Here is a 21436-nt window from a genome sequence, read left to right as displayed (position 1 = left end):
AGTCCCTTGCAGATGACTGCAGTGCCTGAAGGCAGACAGGCAGCTCCAGTAGGCTAGTTTGTACACACTCAGCCCGCTCTCTATCCTGCATTCAGACGTGCAAGAAGCCTTGTCAGAGATAAAGGGCACATTCCAAGCAGGCGAGAAGGCGCGGGCGCCAAGCGGGGCCAGCGAGGGGTGAAGCGGCAGGGTGAGGCTGTGGCTGGGAAAGACTTCCGAGAAGGCACCTCGGCCTAGCGATCCCCGTCCCTGACATGAAGAGTTCGGGGACCACCAGCACCCCTTCCCAAAGAGAGCGAGAAGTGACAAGCCAGCCGGATCCTTGTACCAAACAATGTGGCGGGTGGAGGCGGGGAAAGAAAGTAAAAAAGAAAAAGCGGGCAGAAGAGCCCGCCCAGCAGTGACGCCGCGAGTTCTGATTGGAGGAGAGAATATAAATGAACGAAGGAGGGAAAGAATCCCACGCCACTCAAGAGTCCCGAGAAAAAAAAGAACCGCCCGGTGGGCGGGGCGTAGGGACGTTAGGACGCCGTGGGGCGGGACAAGAGCTGGCGCCTGCGCGCTAGCGACAGTGCCTCCGCGCGGAGTGGGCGGGAGGCGGCGCTGAGATGAGTCGGGCCCTAGCGCCACCGCCGCGGTCGCCGCCGTTACGGAGCTGAGCGCGCCGAAGAGGTGAGTGAGCGTCCGCTTCCGCCAGCCTCGCTTTCCCCGTCCGTTGAGCCCGGAGCGCCCCCTCCCTCGCCGCCCGCCTCCTTCGGCGTCTTCTCTGGGCGCCTTCTGCCCCCCCCCAAGCATCCGGAGTGGGATGTCGCCCCCCGAGCGGCGTTGGCGGGAGGGCTTTGAATGGGCTTTGCTGGGCAGCCTCTCCTCGTCCAGGAGGCCCGAAAAGAGGCGCGAGGGGAGGCGCCCGCGTCCCCAGGTCCCGGTTTCCTGCGGCTCCAGACCCTGTTTCGTCTCCTCCTCCTGCTCGAGACCTTCTTTGCATTCCCTTCCCTTCCCGCCCCCCCCCAGCACCTGCCCGTGTGAGGCATCCCGCGGGTGACTGGAGAGCCCTTTGCCCAGTTACGTGTTCTCTTAGGATTTCAGGTGATGCGGGAGACGTCACTGTCGGGCTACTCGTCCTGCCATTCCTTGGACTGCTTTCCGGAGTAAACAACACCTGCTTTTGGAGTAAGTCAGTCTCTCTTTTTGTATGGTTGGGGGCGGAGTGGGGACATCATCGTGAGTTTGGGGGGGGGGGGACGGACTTCTTTATTCCCTGTGCCATAGGAGTGGGGTTCCCAGCAACTAGTGCTCAGAGACATACTGCCTTTGAAAGTGGAAGTAGCCATTGTAGCGAGTAGCCATGGAAAGCTTTATTCACCATGGATTTGTCTAATCCTCTTTCAAAGTTATCCAGGTTGGTGATGCTACCTCTTGTGTGAGTGAACTCCATAGTTAAACTATGTGCTGTGTGTGAAGAAGCTGTTTCTTCTACCTGTCCGGAATCTTCCTGTATTCAACTTCATTGGATGTTCCCAAGTTATGAGAGAGGAAGGAAAATTTTTCTCTGTCTGCTAGTTCTCCATACTATACTGTTATAGATTTGGGAGTGCTCCCCGCCCCACAAATCCTAGAAATTAATAATTGGTAATATTTTGATTATTTGGGATGTGAAAGGAGAAATGCAAACTGCAGAGGAATTTCTGGGCTAGTCTATTCAAAACAGGGCCATTAAGGAACAATAGAGTTCCAGTGATATCTGACCAATATTTTAACAGTGGCCCACTAATTAAAATAACTTGGCAATGCAAGAGAACTGTCCTTCCCCCCTGCCCTGAGTTGTGAACAGAGACTGGGGTTTGGAAGGTTGGCAGGGTGACTGTGTTTGAGGTGACAGGAAAAAGGAGTCTGGGAAGGAGAAGGAGGAAGAGAGACTAGGATTCATCTTTGGGCAGGTTGGCTGAGGGAGATGCCTTGACTCCAGGGCTTCACTGCTGCAGGGACAAGCCCTCTTGAAATGACCATGCTGTAAGATTTGGACTCCTCCCATGCAGACTGAAGCCACGACAGTTTCCACCATGTCTCAGTTCTTCAAAGGACCACAGTGCCTGGAACCCCATGAGCATGAGCTCTTGCCACTGCTCAGCAGAGAGTGGGAGGCACCCAGCTTTTGTAACAATACATAATTTTATGCATCTTTATAATTTCTTCTTTAGATTTGTATAATGGCATTATGATATTGAGATCTTTATTTTCCATTCCTTTGTAATGATACTTAGCATGGAAGTTGCCTATTTTCACAGCTGCTGCATGACTGCATTGCAGACCTCCTGGAAGTTCAGGTGTGTACTCTGGGTTACACCTTGAACCATCATTGCTACTGGAGGCGTGGGTGGCCCCAGAGGCTAGGAGTGCCTTTTCCTAGCTTTGATTGGTGCACCAGCCATAGCCATTCTTGGACAGGGCTAATCTATGCACCATTAACTTCCAGGTTGGATTACTGCAATGTGCTCGTGTGTTCTGCTTGTTGCTGCTTTAGGACCTGCGGCTAACTCAGTGGTTTGGTTGCTGAATGGTGCTGCCTACCATTGAGCATGTTACACTGGGGCAGGTTCAAGGTGCTTATTGACATATAAGACCCTGAACAACTTGGGGCCTGGTTACTTGAGGGAGCACCTTCTCTCATATCATCCTGTCCATTAATTGAGTTCTCCATGTCAGGCCCTCCTAGTCATTCCATGCATCCTGAAGCACCGAGGGGGAGATCTTTCTCTGGTGCAATGCCCAGCTCTTGGAATTCACTCTTTCCTGAAGTATGACAGGTACCAACCTTGTGTTTTGGTATCTGTTTAAGACCTACCACTTTTATCAAGCATTTCCTTTATTAAACACCTAGCTTTCTGTGAAATATTTTTTATTTTCCCACTGTTATTGTTGCATTAATGCTTTGTGTTATTTCTTAAATACGTTCAATATAAGCTGCCCTGAAATTTGATAATAAGGATGGTATATAAATATTAGAAACAATGCTGGTGTTTATAGGACTAAATATTTCATTGTTTTCTTGCCCTGTAGAGTGGAGTGGAGTGGAGTGGAGAATTCAGTATCAGGATTGTGCATTATTGCTGTTGTTGTTGCAAGTGAGCTAATGTAAAATGATTACTTGGGGTCTGCTCCTGAAGGTTGCAAGAATGAGCATTTGGTCTTGATAAAATTATTGCATCTGTTGAAATTTTGTGGGTAGCCAGTCTTTTGCCCTCCAGATGTTGGGCTACAGCTGCATCACTCCTGACATTTGGTTATGGGGCGGGGGTGTAGTCCAGCAATATCTGGGGGGCACCTCTTTGGTTATCCCTGGTTCAGCAGAAGGTCATCTTCCCGGTTACACAGGAAGAGGAAAGGAGGAATATGAGCTTGAGTCTTGCTGTGGTTTGTGCAAGTCCCCCTAAACCAGCGGTCATCTTGGTTTTTAGACACCTTTTTTTAGACCCAAGAGAGAACACCCATACTCTTCACTTTTCCAAGGGATCTGGGTATAACTCTTGCGGCTAAGACAATAGTGCTCAGCAGAACAGGGTAAAGCTTCACTTTTTATCTTGCCTTTCAACACTTGGGTCACTGCTCATTACTGAGAGGGTCAGCAGAGGCAGGTTGGTCCTGCCCCACCAACTACTACTGGACTAACATGTTTTTTAAAAGATGCAAAGAGGGGTATACATTTCTCAGTGAAGGCACCCAGACTCTAAAAAGTGGTAACATTGTAATTAAAGAGTTGTTATTTAGTCCATATTTTATTTTTGTTATTATATGTACAACTAATAATGGCAACAAAGTGTTCTGGTTCTATTAAGTGTACAGGAGCATAATAAACAATCTTCAAACAGGTCAAAACTAGCATAGTGTAACAAGCTGTAATATGACAACAAGCATTTTCTCTTGATTTCAGTGTTTTAATTCTCTCAAAATTGATATTGGTGGGACTTTGGGTACATTGTGCCCATAATGCTCTGGTTTTCTAGAGCAGGGGTTGTCAGCCTGGTCCCTACCGCCCACTAGTGTGCATTTCAGGATTCTAGGTGGGCGGTAGGGGGTTCTACGGCACAAGCTGAATCCTCCTTCCGTTGAGCACTGGTGGGCGGTAAGGAAATTTTACCATCAAGAAAAATGCATTAGTGGGCAGTAGGTATAAAAAGGTTGACTACCCCTGTTCTAGAGTAAAAGAATGGACAAAGTAACATGCATATCAGAGGGGATGAAGGTAGCAATGCTTTTCTCTATCCCTGTTAACCATTTACAAATAACTTTTCAAAATTAACAGTGAAACTCTATAGCAGATGGCAGAATTCTGAACTGTCATTTCAGAAGCAACACTCTCCTTATGTAGTATTGTTCAGTGCTGGATCTACAAGTTTTGTCATAGGGTGCAAAAGTCTTGTTTTTTGTCCTAGGGTGCCACCCATTCTCCCTAAAGACAAATGCTTTAAAAAGGCCTCATATAGGTTGGTGGGTTAAGTCAAGGAAAGGGAGCTTTGAAAATGAGTTGCTAGTTTCCTTTATACTGCACTGTCAGATTTAAAATTCAATTAAAAGCAAAATTAAATAATAATAATAATGTATAGTTTAGTAGCCAGGACCATCCAACACAGGAAATCAAGTTACATACACTTCTTTCTTCTTAGATGTATGAAGCTGTCAGTGTTCCCAATTAGCCCACACACATCCACACACAGGTTACTAACTGTAAAGCATAATGGGAGGCCAGTATATAGGGGAGTGCCTGCAAGGGGGCCACCCTCCTGGTTTGCTCTGCCCAGGGTTCATGTGCTTGCCTTCTTGGTGCAGTGGGTACTAGGAAGCAGAAGGTGACTGGAAGGCAAAGGAGGCAGAGGCGCTTATCTGGACCCATCTCCTGTGGCGGGGTGTGTACCCTGAAAGCTGAGGATCGGGTGGGAGAAAAAAGGAGGCATTTGATTACAGCATATCTGTGGGTGCTGCCCTGGGCATTTCCAGCAAGGGATGCAGCTGCATCTGTAGTGGTGAAGTGGAAGGAAGAGGAAAACAAGGAGGGCTGCCCATCTGTCTGCCTTGGGACCTGCTGCGTCTTGGAACAAGGGCTGCCAGGCAACAGTGAGGCAAGGCAAGGCAGAAATGGCAGGGAAGGTTCTGGGCTCTACTGCTGCTGTTGCTGCCACGCTTGCATTGCCTGGCTGCTGTTTGCCATCTGCTGCCAGCCCAACAGACCAGACCCAATGTGAAGTGAGAGGCTCCTCCCTGCCCTTTCGCTCCTTTCAGCATTGATGTGTGTGTGCGTGTTGAACCCAGTAATTTTGAAGCCACCCCAAATGTGCCATCCAGGGGCACTTGCCCGCTTTCTCCCCACACCCGATCCAGCCCAAGTATTGTTTTGGGAGAGATTCATTTAGCAGCAGAGCACACAAACACACTTAAAAAATATATATTTAAATAGATGGTTTGAATAAAAATCATAATGCTAAAGTATGATGTCATGACTGGAAATGCATTTTATAAGCTTCATAATTTCTCTTTGGAAGCTGAGCTTCTGTTAGTGCTGTTGTTAAAAGTTACAAGTCTTGGAAACTGCTGTGAAGTTTTTAGTGCACAACTTGTGTGAGAAAACATGCTTCCAAGATTTCAGCAAGCTTTCTCATAGATGTTTAGGATGGGTAAAAATGGTTCTCATACCTGATACACTTGTTTGCTAGTACGAGCTGATGACTAAACTAGTTTGAAATTACAAGTTTAGCAAGATGATGAAAACAATTAAGCAAGTAATGGCAAGTCATAAAGGAGATTTGGGTTTTTTGGATTCCAGAGTTTAAAAGCATATTATAGTTCGGTTTTTGCAGTAAAGAACAAGAGATAAGAGTGCTCTGAAAAGTCATAGGCAGGCAAAAAAAAAAAAGGAAGTAGATAATACTGAATGAAACGGTAGTAATGATAAGCAAGGAGAAAACCAGAGGAAGAGTATTTGAAATGAGAGAGCACTGTACACAAAGTAAATCCCATTAAAGAGCCACATACTAAACAAAGCAATGTCTTTTAGCATTAATTTTAGTGTGGTTGGTATCTTCAATGAAATTTTGTTAAACTTTTTTTTAAGCTTAAGACACTTAAAAAGTTTAATTTTTTTTTTAAAAAAAGCAGTGTACAAAATAATCAAAACATATTAAAATCAAAATTATATACCAATATCATAAAATAAAATTCTAAAAATTACATGGTGATCAGTAGAATGTACAGCTAATAGCTGTTTATCAGGTCAATGTAGTTTGGGCCCCTGTGTTATCGGCAGGGGAAGCTGCAAACTTGCTGCCGCACCCTGCACTACTTACTGCCAGTTATGTCAGCGTGTTTTGAGTTTCTATTAATATAAGTTCTGTAGCCAGAAATGTTACCCATAACTAGTTTCAACATGTAGCTCTGAATGGATTGCGTACTAAATCTCATAGCAACACTTGACGCAGTGAAATGTGTTTTAAAGGGATAAAGCAGAGAGCTTTTACCAACTTCAGTGAGAGTCATTCCCTGAGTTTTAATCTCGTGTTACCTACAAACAAGTAGAAATCAAAAGAGTAAAATTTTCACTAAACACAAAATGCTGCAGAAATGATCCTGCATTTGTTTTTAAGTGTAATTCTATCCTAAATCCCTCTTCCATGGATAACCAGATTAATTTACTTAGAACATAGTGCAGAACATTTAATGTAACATTTATGGCTGCTTATTTAAGTCTCACCAGAACAATGATCTTTTATGAATGAGCCATTAAGATACATTAGGTTTTCTAAGGGTGAACTCTTGGAATGCTGGGAGTAGATTCCAACTAACTCAATGGCACTTTCTGCTGAATAGGTTTGTGTAGAATTGCACTGTCAGGCACACAGCACTTCTGAAGTGATATAAAGAGAGAACATTTTATAATAATTAAGAAGTCACGATGCGATTGGGCAACTACAGTGTGTCTTCTCCTTCCATCAGCCTCCCTCCTGTTGATAGCATTTCTGTAATACATATGGGCAGCCCAGGATATTTAATGTATTCTAAGAGGAAAAGTATGGTTTCTTTTCCTTATTTGGCTTTAATGGAACATCTTCTGCCCATCATGTACTTCTATTCTTTTGAAAGCCCTTGGCCACTCTGTGGACTCAGCTATATAGCTGCAAATAAAACTTTTTAAGTGCAATATACGATGTGACACTATATAGCAGTGGTGAACCTTATGGAAAATTCAATGTATTTTTTAAATGCTTTTTAAAAAGCATTTTCAGAACATTTTTTATGTGTGTGTAGATTGCACCTGTGTCTCTCAGCCATACCAGGAAATGCCAGGGATTAAATTTAGGACCTTCTGTATGCAAGTCAGGTGCTTTAAGACTGGTAGGGGAAATCTTTCAGATTCTGAATTTGAATAATACAAAGCAATGAAACTGGGACTGGAGGGGAAGCCATGTGTCTGATTTCTATATACCATATAATTTAATTATTCAGTTTATGTTCTAGTTATTCACAATTAACAGTCTAACATAAATTATGACAAATCTACAGACTATGTGCAGCTTCTATCATTATTTAAAGTATAGTTCTTTGGAGATGAAACTGAGCATGCTTGAACTATGTATTGAGTAATGCTTGTGTCATGACTATTTGACAACAGCTATGTTCACAATAGATTCAAAGGTCTTTGAGAGAGATGGCTTTGTTACAAAATGTAAGTGTTCTGTAGTACTAAGACTATTTCACATAGTGTAAAAAATTGAAATACAGCATGAGAACCTTTCCATTCTTACACATTTCCATGTTACACATTTGACAGGTTTTCTTTATATCCCAGCTGTTGTATATTCCAATTGCAGCATTTTTTTCCTCCCCAGCTTATGTTGACCATGAGTCTTGTCATGATAAGTGAGAATGTGAAGCTGGCCCGTGAGTACGCCTTGCTGGGAAATTATGACTCTGCAATGGTCTATTACCAGGGAGTACTTGACCAAATGAATAAATACCTCTCTTCTGTCAAAGACACATACCTCCAGCAGAAATGGCAACAGGTGGGTCATCCTTTTTCCATTGATTGGTTCTTACTTACACTTAATTCATAAGGTCCTTAGCTTAAAAAAATTGCTTGATAATAATTTGCTTACAACAGATTGATTAAATTTTATAAACATGCACATTTCTAAAGCCTCCTCTTGGTGAATTCCTGACTTACACTTACTAAAGAAAAGCTGCTACTAATTGTTAGAGAAAATGGCACCTTTAATTTTAAGTTACCTATTATTTTAATAATTAAAAAGCCTCAAAAATAAACTCAGCACTGATTAAAATCTGATGCCAGCGCTTAATTAAAGTTCAAGCCAAACCTTGTCCACTCAGAAGCAAGTCCTATATTGAATTCAGTGGGGTTTTCTCCTAGGTATGTGGAGTTTGGATTTGCAGCCTTAGTTGATTAATCTAAAACTTACTGTTCTGATGAATTGTCTTAATTAATCACTATCATGTGGACATCTGAGCCCTTCCTGGAATGTATCACTTCAGACTACTGGTGAGGAGTTGCATTTATGAATGCTCTCCCTTAATGTTTTTCAAAAACACAACTTTATGCACAAAAAATGTGACCTTTCTGGCATATCGTGGCTCTTCCATGTGAATGATCATCTGAAATTTCCTGTCAGAGAATTTGCTCCTGCCACACTGGGAGTTGTATTCTTTCTCAGTACTAAAGGTATGTTCCAAAGGCACATGATGCGGCAACCTTGCTGAGATCAATGCCTGGATGGGAGGCCATCTGGAAATCCTACATATGCCTCTGGAATAGAAATATGTAAAGTGGGATATAAATAGAATAATAGTTCATCATTATGACTTGCTTATTTAGTACTGGAATATCTTGCAGTGGCCCAAGGAACCTTGAAAGGCCTGCAGTAAACACCAGTGCGAGGGCTTCTGTGGTGCATTACTGTGCCTGCTATGAAATTTAGATTACAGGAGTCTGTTCTGGAATAACTACCTTAAAGGGCACCTAGCATATGGGCGATCCTTAAGATTAGCTATCACAGAGAAGTAATACTGTACCTTTAATATGGAATGGAACATGCAAACAAACTTCTAAGTTACTCAGCATAAGTTTGCAAACAGTACGAAGTGGACTGGAATGAACTTTAAGCATAAAAAAGTTTGCATGTAAGATCCATTGAAAGAAAAGTCAAGCATGTAGTGGTGCATTTGTTCCCCATTTTGGTGCAGGATTTGGGAATCTTTGGAGGACCAGGTCAACTTCCCATAAAGCAACATATTTATCTTGAAAACTTCCAAACGGCCCCTTCATCCAAAATAAAGATAAAAATAAAAGACTGATACAATATCAAAACAAACAATTAAAAAAATCAAAGCAAACAATTGAAGTTAAACATCTCTAGCACTTCTAATGGAGAACTTTTTTTAAGGTACATATGCTCAGCTAGGGACACGTTTCTACCTGTTAAAGCTATACTTTTCGTGTTTTCAATCAGGTTAGGCAGGAGATAAGTGTAGAAGCGAAGCACGTGAAGGATATCATGAAAACACTAGAAAGCTTTAAATTAGACAGCACGCCTTTGAAAGCTGCGCAGCAAGAATTACCGGCTCATGATGGAGAAGTTTGGTCCCTGCCTGTACCTGCCGAACGTAGGTAAGAGACGCCGAGAGTGTAAAGTGGATCAGGGAAGCCCAAAACATTACATTTAAAATGTCTGTGAGGCCCACACACCGGTTCCAGTTCCTAAGTCGGGGGGAAAAGCATGCTGCGCTGTCCCCGGTAAATATACCTTAGCAGTCCACATGAAGCCTCAGCACAGACCTTGCCGGGGGGGGGGCGGGATTCCTAAGATCTATTGCCCCATAATGTAAACTATTCAGTGCTCGCTTCGGCAGCACATATACTAAAATTGGAACGATACAGAGAAGATTAGCATGGCCCCTGCGCAAGGATGACACGCAAATTCGTGAAGCGTTCCATATTTTTAAAAGTAAAATACCTAGGGGTAAACATAACATCAAAAAATCTAAGTCTATTTAAGGATAACTACGAAAAATGCTGGGCAGAAATCAAGAGAGACTTAGATAGTTGGTCAAAATTGAAACTTTCTTTGTTAGGCCGAATTGCTGCTATTAAGATGAATGTATTGCCAAAGATGTTGTTTTTGTTTCAAACACTTCAGGTTTTGGACAAGACGGAGTGCTTTCAGAAGTGGCAGAGAGATATTTCTAAGTTTGTCTGGCAGGGCAAAAAGCCCAGAATTAAGTTTAAGATATTAACTGATGCGAAAGAAAGAGGGGGCTTTGCCCTGCCAGATCTAAAGTTGTATTATGAGGCCGCAGCGTTCTGCTGGCTAAAAGACTGGCTACTTCTTGAAGACACTGACGTGTTGGATTTGGAAGGGTTTAACAATGCTTTTGGATGGCATGCATACTTATGGTATGACAAGGTTAAAGCAAATAAGGCCTTTAAGAACCATATTGTCAGAAAATCACTGTTTAATGTCTGGACAAAATATAAAGACTTGCTGGAAAATAAAACTCCAAGGTGGCTTTCACCTTTGGAAGCTAAGGCCCGAAAAAGACCCAATATGGAGGCTAAATGGCCTAAATATTGGGAAATAATAGAAAAAGATGGAGACAATTGGAAATTGCAGAGTTTGGAGAAAATGAAGGATAAAGTGCGAGACTGGTTACATTACGCTCAGATTAAAGAAGTTTTTAAAAACGACAAGAAACTAGGGTTCCAGGTGGAGAAATCGAAACTAGAAACAGAATTGTTAGAACCAAAGACTAAGGTACTTTCAAGGATGTATAACTTGCTGTTAAAATGGAATACACAAGATGAAATGGTCAAATCGGCTATGATAAGGTGGGCACAGGACATTGGGTATAATATTATGTTTGAGGACTGGGAAAGGTTGTGGAGTACTGGATTGAAATTTACTGCATGTAATGCTTTGAAAGAAAATGTAATGAAAATGATATATAGATGGTACATGACCCCAGTCAAACTTGCAAAAATTTACCACCTGTCTGATAATAAGTGTTGGAAATGTAAAGAGAGTGAAGGAACATTCTTCCACCTCTGGTGGACTTGCCCTAAAGTGAAGGCGTTCTGGGAAATGATTTATAATGAACTGAAAAAGGTATTTAAGTATACCTTCACTAAGAAACCAGAGGCCTTTCTTTTGGGTATTGTCGGCCAAGGGGTGGTAAAGAAGGATTGGACATTTTTTATGTATGCAACAACAGCAGCAAGGATACTTCTCGCAAAGTACTGGAAAACTCAAGATCTACCCACACTGGAAGAATGGCAGATGCAACTGATAGACTATATGGAACTAGCTGAGATGACTGGCAGAATCCGTGACCTGGGAGAAGAGAGGATGGAGGAGGATTGGAAGAAATTTAAGAACTATTTACAAAAACATTGCAATTTGAGTGAATGCTAAGCAGGATGCTAGATCATAAATAATTGAGCACCACTAACTTAGATGATTTAAGAAAATAAGAGAGATTGAGAAAATATAACTCTTTTTTTGAGAACTAGAAGACTATGAAATATAGAAGGGATATAAGAATGCAAATAAGATAACAAATTGCTGCTAAAAAGTTATAACGATGAAAGTGGGAGCGGGAGATGTGAGGAAGTCCAAAAAAAAATGTGAAACTATGTTAAGATATTTGCTATATTGTCTGTTACATGTATTCTTATTGTAAACTCCAATAAATATTATATATATATATAAAAACATAATGTAAACTATTCAGATCCTCATAGGTCCAAACAAAATGCTTATGCACTTGTCCCTATGTTGAAAGCTGCTTTAGTTTAGCTTTATTACAGTTTTCTCTTTTACATTTTCTAACTAACCAGAAGTTCACCAGGAGCCAGGAAACGTCAGTCTGCTCATTGCAGTGATTGCAGGAGCCAAAATAACCGAGCGAGTGCAGCGCCTAAAGTCTCCAGCCGTCCCTCCTCCCGAAGCTCTAACGATAAAGGCAAAATAATCCGTGGCCGGGAAAAGAAGGATCCGCAGAATAAAATAAAAGAAGAAAAAGTAAGTGTCTAAAATGTGAAGCTAGCTTTTCAAGTTCTTAGAAGTGCCCCTCTCCCATTTGGATCTCTCTCATATACACTGTCAACATTCTCAAGAGGCAGGAGGTCTAAGGTTTTAGGGAAGAGTAGTTTGAAACATGTCAATTTTGAAGCCCCATTACATTCAGTAGTGCATATTTCCAGGTAAATGTGTATAGAATTGCAGCCTTAATGAAACTAAACGTGGCGTTTTTGTCAAATGGTACAAAGATGAATATTATTAGAATTTCCTTTCAGGGAGTCTGAAGGCTATAGTGTATTTCATAAGAGCATAAGAAGACCCTGCTGGATCAGGCCGAGGGCCCATCTAGTCCAGTATCCTGTTCTCACAGTGGCTGAATAGCTACCTGTGCGAAACCAGTAAGCAGGATTTGAGCACAAGAGCATTCCCCTCTCCTGTGGTTTCTGCAAATGGATGGAGTCATTCCATTCACGGAAGAACTTTTAATTAACTGAAGAGGCTTCAGTTAATGGAAGGGGACCATTTTCACCAACACCCACCATGGCACTCCAGCACTGCTCAACGCTCCAGAATATATCTTTGGGGAAGGGATCAATGGGGTTGGTAAAAATGGTTCCCCCTCTTCCACTAGCAGAGACCTCCACTATGTCCTTCCATCTGAGAAACAGCCTTTGATAATATTGGGTGGAGCCATGGGTGTTTTTACAAAACATTTCCATTGTAAAATGCTATATAAATATACCTAATGCCACAATTCAGTAACGGAATTATTTATTATAACAAGGTGCCAGATCAGTTCATGGCTCAGCTGACTTCTGAATTAGCTAACCTGCACTTGGGGATGATTTTAATAGTTCCACCCAGTGCCATATTTCCATCTTGAATTTGCATTATTCTGGTGCGGCTGTAAGCTGTGTAGACTATGCCCACTTTTGCCTACAGGACCCTTGCTTCTATTATAATTAAGAGGGCATTAAGCCAGGTATAGTGATTCATTGTGTGGACAATTTAAAAATAACATATGTAGGTTTGATATGCAAACTGTGTTTGTAATGCAGAATAAGCCCTCGTCTGACATTTCAGAATCTGAGCCAAAGAAATTTGATAGCACTGGATACGACAAAGACTTAGTAGAAGCTTTGGAAAGAGACATCATTTCCCAAAATCCCAATGTTCGATGGTAAGTGTAACCCATCTCTGTAATTTTTTTTACTTGGGAAGTATGTGTGTAAGCTCAGTCCTTTAAAGAGGGTAATGCCAATGCTTGGTTAAAAATTAAATTTAACCTGACAACAGATTGTAGGTCTTCCATTAATAATATTTTTCATTCAGTTTACGGCAAGATATTACATTCAAGGAATTAAGTGTATCAGGCCTAGCTCAGTGCAACATATTGTCCACTGTGACCTGCCAACTTATTTGCATCATTCAGCTGAATCTAGCACAAGGCTTCTATAGAGGGGATATCACTACATCATACCTACTGTGCAGCCAGGAACAGCAAAATAATGGTACACAACTAGATGCTATACCACAACATCAGTGGTCTGAAAGAATAATAAGCATACTCTTAACTAATGCTGCTATACAGACTTCCTTGCTTAGAAGCAATCCTGTTACCACATAGCCAGCTGAGTGGCCATTCCCTCATTGGCTGGCATCCTGTATTTGCTATGAACAGGATGTAGTTTTAGTGGCTGAAGCGTAAATGACTACTGTCCCAATGTGGGCTAGTCAACAGTTGTTAAGAGTTGCTAATTATCTGAATTAACATTTTTCTCCTTTGTGTATACATAAGGCAAGAATGTTATAAAATGAGCTTAACATATACACTTGTACCAAGAATCCCTGGAAAAGATGGTCAATTTGCCTCAACAGAATTTTTCTTAGAATATTACATGAGCCAGTTTTCAGTGAGGGTGGGAGAATGAGTTTGTGCATCTTAAAATTAGAGCTTGTGTAGTCTGTATTTGGGCCTGTTCAATGCCTGAAAGGGGGGTGGGGGAGAACACTCTTCTGACTTAGAGAAGCAAATTGCCTGCTTTCCTTGGTCTTTACTTGCCATATACAACCAGTGGATTGGTTTCTGTTTCTATTATGAACCTGTACTTTAAAAGCAAATTCCTTCATACTGAAACACTTCATTCTTACTAAATCCTGAGGAATGTGCCCTGCTGAGTAAACATGAATAATATTAGGCTACTTGTGCCCAAAGAAAGGGCTGGCACATACTGTACAAAATAATGTTTCTCCATAACTTAGAATGTAACGGTTGTGGTTGTGATTGATTGTTTGTTTGTTTGTTTGTTTGTTACTTAATTTATATTTTGAAACTCTCTAGAGGAGGAGGTGGTTTGAGGGGCTGCAGGGGGAGGAGGAATTGCTGGAAACAGCCAGCCTGCTCAGTCTTCTAATATATTTTTTCTGTCAGCAGTGGGACACCCACTGAATACCTTTCTGTGGTTTTTGACTTCTTGAATGTTTATAATTTGTATAACAAATGCACGTATTTATAAAGCTTCACCTCTAATCACTTTTACCCTTGGTTTATATATAAAATCATATTTTAACTTGGTGTGTTAAAAAGTCAAAATTTAACTCAATGTGGTGCCTGCATTCAGAGAGCATTTTAAGCCAGGTTACTTAAAGGGATGATAAATATTACTGAAATGCTTAAACGGAAAAAAAACACCTGAACTTTTTATATTAAAAACAACTTTATGATAGACTTCCATGTGAAAGAACATTTTGTGCAAACAACAAGTGTGTTGATGTATTGATAGTTTTCTCCTGGAACAGAATTACAGATCATGCAAATTTACTTGGAACAGAATGCTGACACCTGGGAGCAGATAGAATTCAAATGGGAAACTATTTATTTGATATTCTTCTGTAGAGAGTCATAGAAAGTTTCAGCTGCAGGTAGGAATGCATCTTTTAGAAGCTAACCCAAGGTTACCGTCCGACTGTGATAGGGACTCTTGAAAGGAACAGTAATTAGTTGCTTCTAGTGTGTCATAATCTGTTAATTTCTTTTCTTAAACAGGGATGATATAGCTGACTTAGTGGAAGCTAAAAAGTTGCTCAAAGAAGCGGTGGTTTTACCCATGTGGATGCCAGAATTCTTTAAGGGGATTAGAAGGCCCTGGAAGGTAAAATCATGCAATTTAGTTTTGAATTAATAATGTTTTCATATGTCCTGATCGGGCACAATTTTAATAAGAGAAAATGATGAGATAGTATTAACCTAAAATCTGAATGCAATTATTGTATGGCTAGAATTTCTCACATTTTAGCAATAGAGCAAAATATAAAGGTAAAGGTACCCCTGCCCGTACGGGCCAGTCGTGTCTGACTCTAGGTTTGTGCGCCCATCTCACTTAAGAGGCCGGGGGCCAGCGCTGTCCGGAGACACTTCCGGGTCACGTGGCCAGTGTGACAAAGCTGCTCTGGCGAGCCAGCACCAGCGCAGCACACGGAAACGCCGTTTACATTCCCGCTATAAAGCGGTACCTATTTATCTACTTGCACTTAGGGGTGCTTTCGGACTGCTAGGTGGGCAGGAGCTGGGACCAAAAGACGGGAGCTCACTCCGCCGCGGGGATTTGAACCGCCGACCATACGATCGGCAAGTCCTAGGCACTGAGGTTTTACCCACAGCGCCACCCGCGTCCCAAGAGCAAAATATAATATATCACAATTCCACTGAATGCAATGTGTAGTGATCTGGATACGTAAACAAGTTATGTAAGAATGCCTGCTGTTCTGATCCTCAGAGCTAGGATACCATTTTCTTAGACATGATATTAAAGCACATTTGGAGAAAAGGAAGTTCTAAAGCAATTTCCCATGGAAAATGTGTTCTAGATATCTCAAATGAGAAACTTTCTGAACATTTTTTTGGACTTCCTTTCTTTTACATAGGGTGTTTTGATGGTTGGTCCTCCTGGCACTGGAAAAACGCTTCTTGCAAAAGCTGTAGCTACTGAATGCAAGACAACCTTTTTCAACATATCATCGTCAACACTTACTTCAAAATACAGAGGAGAATCTGAAAAACTTGTTCGACTTCTATTTGAAATGGTGATTTTAGAGTTCACTGTTGGTTCTTTGATATATATTTTGGATGAATAATAGTTTCTAGAATATACAGGTGTTTCAAAAACCTGGCTACTCGTCTGAAATTTATATTTAAGCTTTTTTCAGACTTCTAGTTGTACAGCAGCTAAAGGGTATGCATGTTTGTATGTAATGGTTGTTGTGTTACATTGGTCAGTTGAGCAGGCCTGACCAGCGTTGAGCTATCGTGGACCAGACTCCTTGTACTGTCATAATTTTGTCTTAACGCAGTACCAGTCCTATCTGACTGCAATGAGTTATTCTCCTTTACCAGACAAGCATGATGCAGTTGCATCACAAAATGTAGAGGGGGTGTGTGTGTGTGTGTGTGTGTGTGTGTGTGTGTGTAGCCAGCCTCATTCCCACACCACCCCTCTCCATTAAAGTCTTACAGGTTGCTTTGTCACTTAGCAGTGAATTGCATAGTAGCACCTCCCTTGGTTTCATACCATTCAAGTTAATGTATAACTTCTATTACTTTTTTAATGAATGAATTCAGGTAGGTAGCCGTGTTGGTCTGACGCAGTCAAAAAAAATTTAAAAGTATCTGAAGAAGTGTGCATGCACACGAAAGCTTATACCCAGAACAAACTTAGTTGGTCTCTAAGGTGCTACTGGACGATTTTTTAAATTTATTATGAAGCACTCCAAAGCCCACTTGCATGCTGCCCAGAATATTATTTGAAAGTTTGTTGGGTCTCTGGATGTTGGATTAATGCATAACATTTGGCCATGCTGGCTAGGAATGGCAGTTGAAGTCCAGTGTCTGGGAACCCAAGATTGTTGCTTCAGGGGTAGACTTTAGTAATATGGTGCCCTGAGCAAAGGCAAAATTTGGCATTGTCCCCCCCCCCAAAAAAAAACCTTTGAGTAGGTACCCATATAAATATAGCGATGATGATGATGATGATGATGATGCGCCCCCTCGGCTCGGCAACCTGTGCAGGGGAACTACCCGAATCACCCTAAATCTGGTGCTGGCTGCTGACTTGAGAGGGAAAAACTGTAATTGTATGGACTTTCAAGGTTATATGCCATGTTTTTTGTGAAGTAAGTTGTTAAACATAGCTCAGCGGTGCTTCTGGTGATTTAATTGATGTTCCTTCATCTTGTCTCTCCAGGCTCGATTCTATGCACCAACAACAATATTTATAGATGAAATCGATTCTATCTGTAGTCGCAGAGGAACTTCTGAGGAGCATGAAGCCAGCAGAAGGGTGAAGGCAGAATTACTCGTTCAGATGGATGGTAAATAAGCTCAGTTCACATTGTGTTAAAGAGATGTGGAGCTCAAAGTAGGAACTTTGATGTGACATTAACGTAGCAACACTGTACTAATATTTCTGCTTTGGATCAGAAATTATGTATGACTGTTTAGAGTAGTAGCTTTGTGCTATACGTGTATCATGTGGATGTAGCACTGTCTGAATTACTGTGGTTGTGGAATCATTGAACAGTCTTAATTTTGCAGACCAGTGGATAGACTTCTGAAAAGTGTTTTCCCTCTTTACAAAGCTGTCTTAGTCGTTCTGCTCCTCTTTTTTTCTTTTTTAGTAATTAAATGCAGCAGCAGGGGGAGCTGCTTCAATAGCCAAGAGACACTTTATTCAAATTGTTCAGTGCAAATCTGTTGCCATTTTATGCAGGTGATTAAAATTCACATTGGCTTTAACTTTGGATAGCTTCCAGAATTTTGTGACCTCCCCTTATAACTTCCTCTTTCCTTCTGATTTAGGTGTTGGAGGGGCTTCTGAAAATGACGACCCTTCCAAAATGGTTATGGTACTAGCTGCTACTAATTTCCCATGGGATATTGATGAGGCCTTACGACGGCGGCTAGAGAAGAGAATTTATATTCCTTTGCCATCAGGTAGAACAACTTCCATTTTGGGGGAAACCAACCTTTTTATTTATCCTGAATTTTGAATTCTGAACCTGAATTTGGTATAGGACTGTATTGGGAAATAGGGGTGGTGCTTCCAAGTGGCCTCCGGGGAAAATACTCCCCCAAGAAGTAGAATCCCAGGTTTGTGCTGCCTTCTATGGAAGGGACAGTGTTCCCTTCTCCCCTGGGAAGTCCCCTGAACCTCCAGAGCTGTGATTAGGGTGGCAGTTTGGGTTGCAGTGAAAATCACTTCCCTTCCTTGGTAGATTGATGCTTGTAAACTTTGGCACACAAGATTCTCGGGTGGCAAAAAGCAGAACTAAGTGCATGTTTAGGAACCCATTTTTGAAAGCCTCAGCATTTTTTGAAAGTTAGTAACTATACTATGTGGTTCAAACTATTTATATTGTTACTTTTTTAAAAATGTTCCATTTTAGCCAAAGGTAGAGAAGAACTTCTAAGAATAAGCCTGCGAGAGTTGGAACTTGCTGATGATGTTGACCTTGCCAATATAGCACAAAATATGGACGGTTATTCCGGGGCTGACATTACTAATGTGTGCAGGTACGTTAAAACTGTAACACTTCTAAAATAATTAAGGCCTGTTTTAAGCATACCTGCTCAGAAATTTGAATGAATAATCATTTAATTGGGGCTTCTATTGGAATCCAAAATTTGTTTATGAAAATACATTAATGTTGCCATTTGTCCACTGGCTTACTGCTTTGATAAAAAAAATATTATACTGAAACTACTTCCCAGCCAGGCAGTCTTTATTCTTCTCCCTCTTCATTCTCCTCTAGTTCAAGGAAAGCAGACAGATTCAACCTATTTCTCTGCTTTCCTTGAACTTGGGGAATGGCAGGTTTGTATACCATTTCCCCCTAGTCCCCATTCTCTGCCACGATGGGTATTTTCCTTCTTGGTGCACACTTCTCTCATGTATTGTTCCTCTCCACTCTACATTTTGTTTTATCCTTTTTCTCTGGCCATATTCACTTTTTCCTCATCCACATCAGTTACCTTCTCTTATTTCTTCCACTCCCCTCTACTCCCTCTCCGTTATTTTTTTCCTGCCTCACTCAGTAAATCTTTCTCTAACCCCATACCTGTCTCAACTGCACTACTTGTGCTTTTTCTCAGTAGCTGAATCCATTCAGCCCTTGCAAAATGAAGAGGGTAATGCCCATATCGGCCCCTCCAAAATGACTCCACACCCCTTGCCTTCTGTCATCTATTAGCCTAGCCAGTGTCACTGTTTGAAATACCGAAATTCCTGTCTTCCCATTGAAGGCAGTTTTGATATTTGACAGAGCTGTAGCTGTAAAGCATCTGCTCTGAATGCATAAATTCCTAGGTTGGAAACATCCCTTATCTGAAATCCTAGTGAGCCACTGCCAGTCAGTGTAGACAATACTGAGCTGGATAGACCAATGCTCTGACTCTGTATAAGGCAACTTCCTGGATTCTTGTGACATTTTGCTAAAGGGAGATGCCAAAAATGTGTAGCGGTTTCTGTGAATATACAGTGGTACCTCGGGTTAAGTACTTAATTCGTTCCGGAGGTCCGTTCTTAACCTGAAGCACCACTTTAGCTAATGGGGCCTCCTGCTGCTGCTACTGCGCCGCTGCTGCACGATTTCTGTTCTCATCCTGAAGCAAAGTTCTTAACCCGAGGTACTATTTCTGGGTTAGCGGAGTCTAACCTGAAGCGTATGTAACCCGAAATACCATTGTACAAAGGATAAGACATGCATGATCAGAGAGAGAAAAGAATGATAAAAAGGTGTCTCTGTAAGCTGGGGTTTCAAGCTGGGTCTCAGATTCCAAATTACTGCAATAGATTTATGTGATCTACTGAACTGTTATTAATCCACTGTTGTAGAAGTGGGAGCCTGCATGCCTCCAGATGTTGCTGGACTGACTCCAACATCTGGAGCCACAGGTTCCCTATCCATGTAGTACTGGGTACAGTACGAAGTCCTCAGATGTGTTTCCGTTTGTGTGTGGAAGGTCAAACTTTCCAAGCAGTCTCTGTTTGATATTTTAAGCATGTCAGTGTTCATCTACAACTACTATTAGCCATTTACTTAGGACCAGTGGCATTGTGTATTCTCATTAAGTCCAATCTTGGATACCAACAGGGATGCTTCACTAATGGCTATGAGAAGGCGTATTGAAGGCTTGACACCAGAAGAAATCCGAAATCTTTCCAGAGATGAAATGCACATGCCAACCACAATGGAAGATTTTGAAATGGCTTTAAAGAAAGTTTCGAAGTCAGTCTCTGCTGCGGACATTGAAAAATATGAGAAATGGATATTCGAATTTGGATCATGCTAAGCCTTCCTACCTTGAGATATCTGCCTTAAGTCTTCAAACAATTCCAGAAGTAATTAAAAAGTAGTGCAACAGGGCACTGAGTACTATTTTTTAACTTTTGTAATTACAGTTAACAGCAATATCCTTAATAAAGTTAGTTTTTTAAACTGCAGCTCATTTTTTACCTCTTGCACCAGTTGTCCCTTCTGTTCTCTGCACAAGGTATTTGCATGTAAACTAGTCTTACTTCCATCTATGCACCCAACTAATGCAATAGTATTAGTTGGGAAGTGTTATACGTACCTATTTACAGATAACAGGGTGAAAACTTTTTGACATAGATCCACATTTTCAATATTTTATATTCAAATAGAGTAAGCTTGCTTTGCTGTTTGCCTACACTTTTAATGATAAGTAAAAGTGAACCACCTGAGCCTCAGGTGACAGCAAAGGATCCAAAATAACCCCCAAGCTACATACCTGCTCCTTCAGAGTATATAATCCATCAGGAACAGGCAATCTCCCATCCATACAGCCTAAGGAACCACTCACTAACAGTGCCCTAATTCTGTAACTTTAGCGAATTACATAAACATTCAATGGGAATCAATGCTAGGTGGTGCTGGGAAACACGAATGGCACAAGGAGAATTCACAGGAGAAAACCAATGGCAATATATAAAGGGTAACATGGTGCTGGTAAGAAAATAAATATTTTGCCTTGTCTCACACTTTGCTCTGGAGACCTTATTCACCAAGCAGCAGTAGCATTTCAGTATTATGAATATGTAGTGCTTTGTGTTCTAGCATGGCAGTTATCTCAAAAATGGAATGCTTTTCAATATAAAATATTTGAAGGCATTCTTTTCATGTGAAGTCATAGGCTTGATAGCTACATGAACCTGCTCTCATGCTGAGATCACCCTGGGTCCTCCCATCTCCAAAGGTAATGCAGGTAGCAGCTAGGATATGGTTTTTTTCAGTTGTTGCATCCTCCGTTATCTTTCTGGCACCAAGCAAATATATTTTTTATT

The 21436-nt window shown here is 41.4% G+C and overlaps 1 protein-coding gene across 1 annotated transcript; it reads left to right on the top strand.

The window, feature by feature from the left end:
* The first annotated feature begins 522 nt into the window (after positions 1-522).
* Positions 523-20575, top strand: KATNA1 (katanin catalytic subunit A1). Its single transcript, XM_080998573.1, has 12 exons — positions 523-672; positions 1079-1170; positions 7875-8048; positions 9510-9667; positions 11894-12077; positions 13136-13257; positions 15124-15229; positions 16002-16160; positions 17318-17444; positions 17932-18066; positions 18519-18645; positions 20226-20575. Exons 3-12 carry the CDS (start codon positions 7878-7880, stop codon positions 20422-20424), a joined length of 1488 nt encoding a protein of 495 aa, XP_080854699.1. The 5' UTR covers positions 523-672; positions 1079-1170; positions 7875-7877; the 3' UTR covers positions 20425-20575.
* Positions 20576-21436: the final 861 nt, after the last annotated feature.

The sequence above is a fragment of the Podarcis pityusensis genome (assembly GCF_964106645.2).
Source record: "Podarcis pityusensis genome assembly, chromosome: 3".
NCBI lineage: Eukaryota > Metazoa > Chordata > Lepidosauria > Squamata > Lacertidae > Podarcis > Podarcis pityusensis.
Note: the sequence above shows the minus strand (reverse complement) of the source record. Positions and strands in the feature narration are given on the sequence as shown.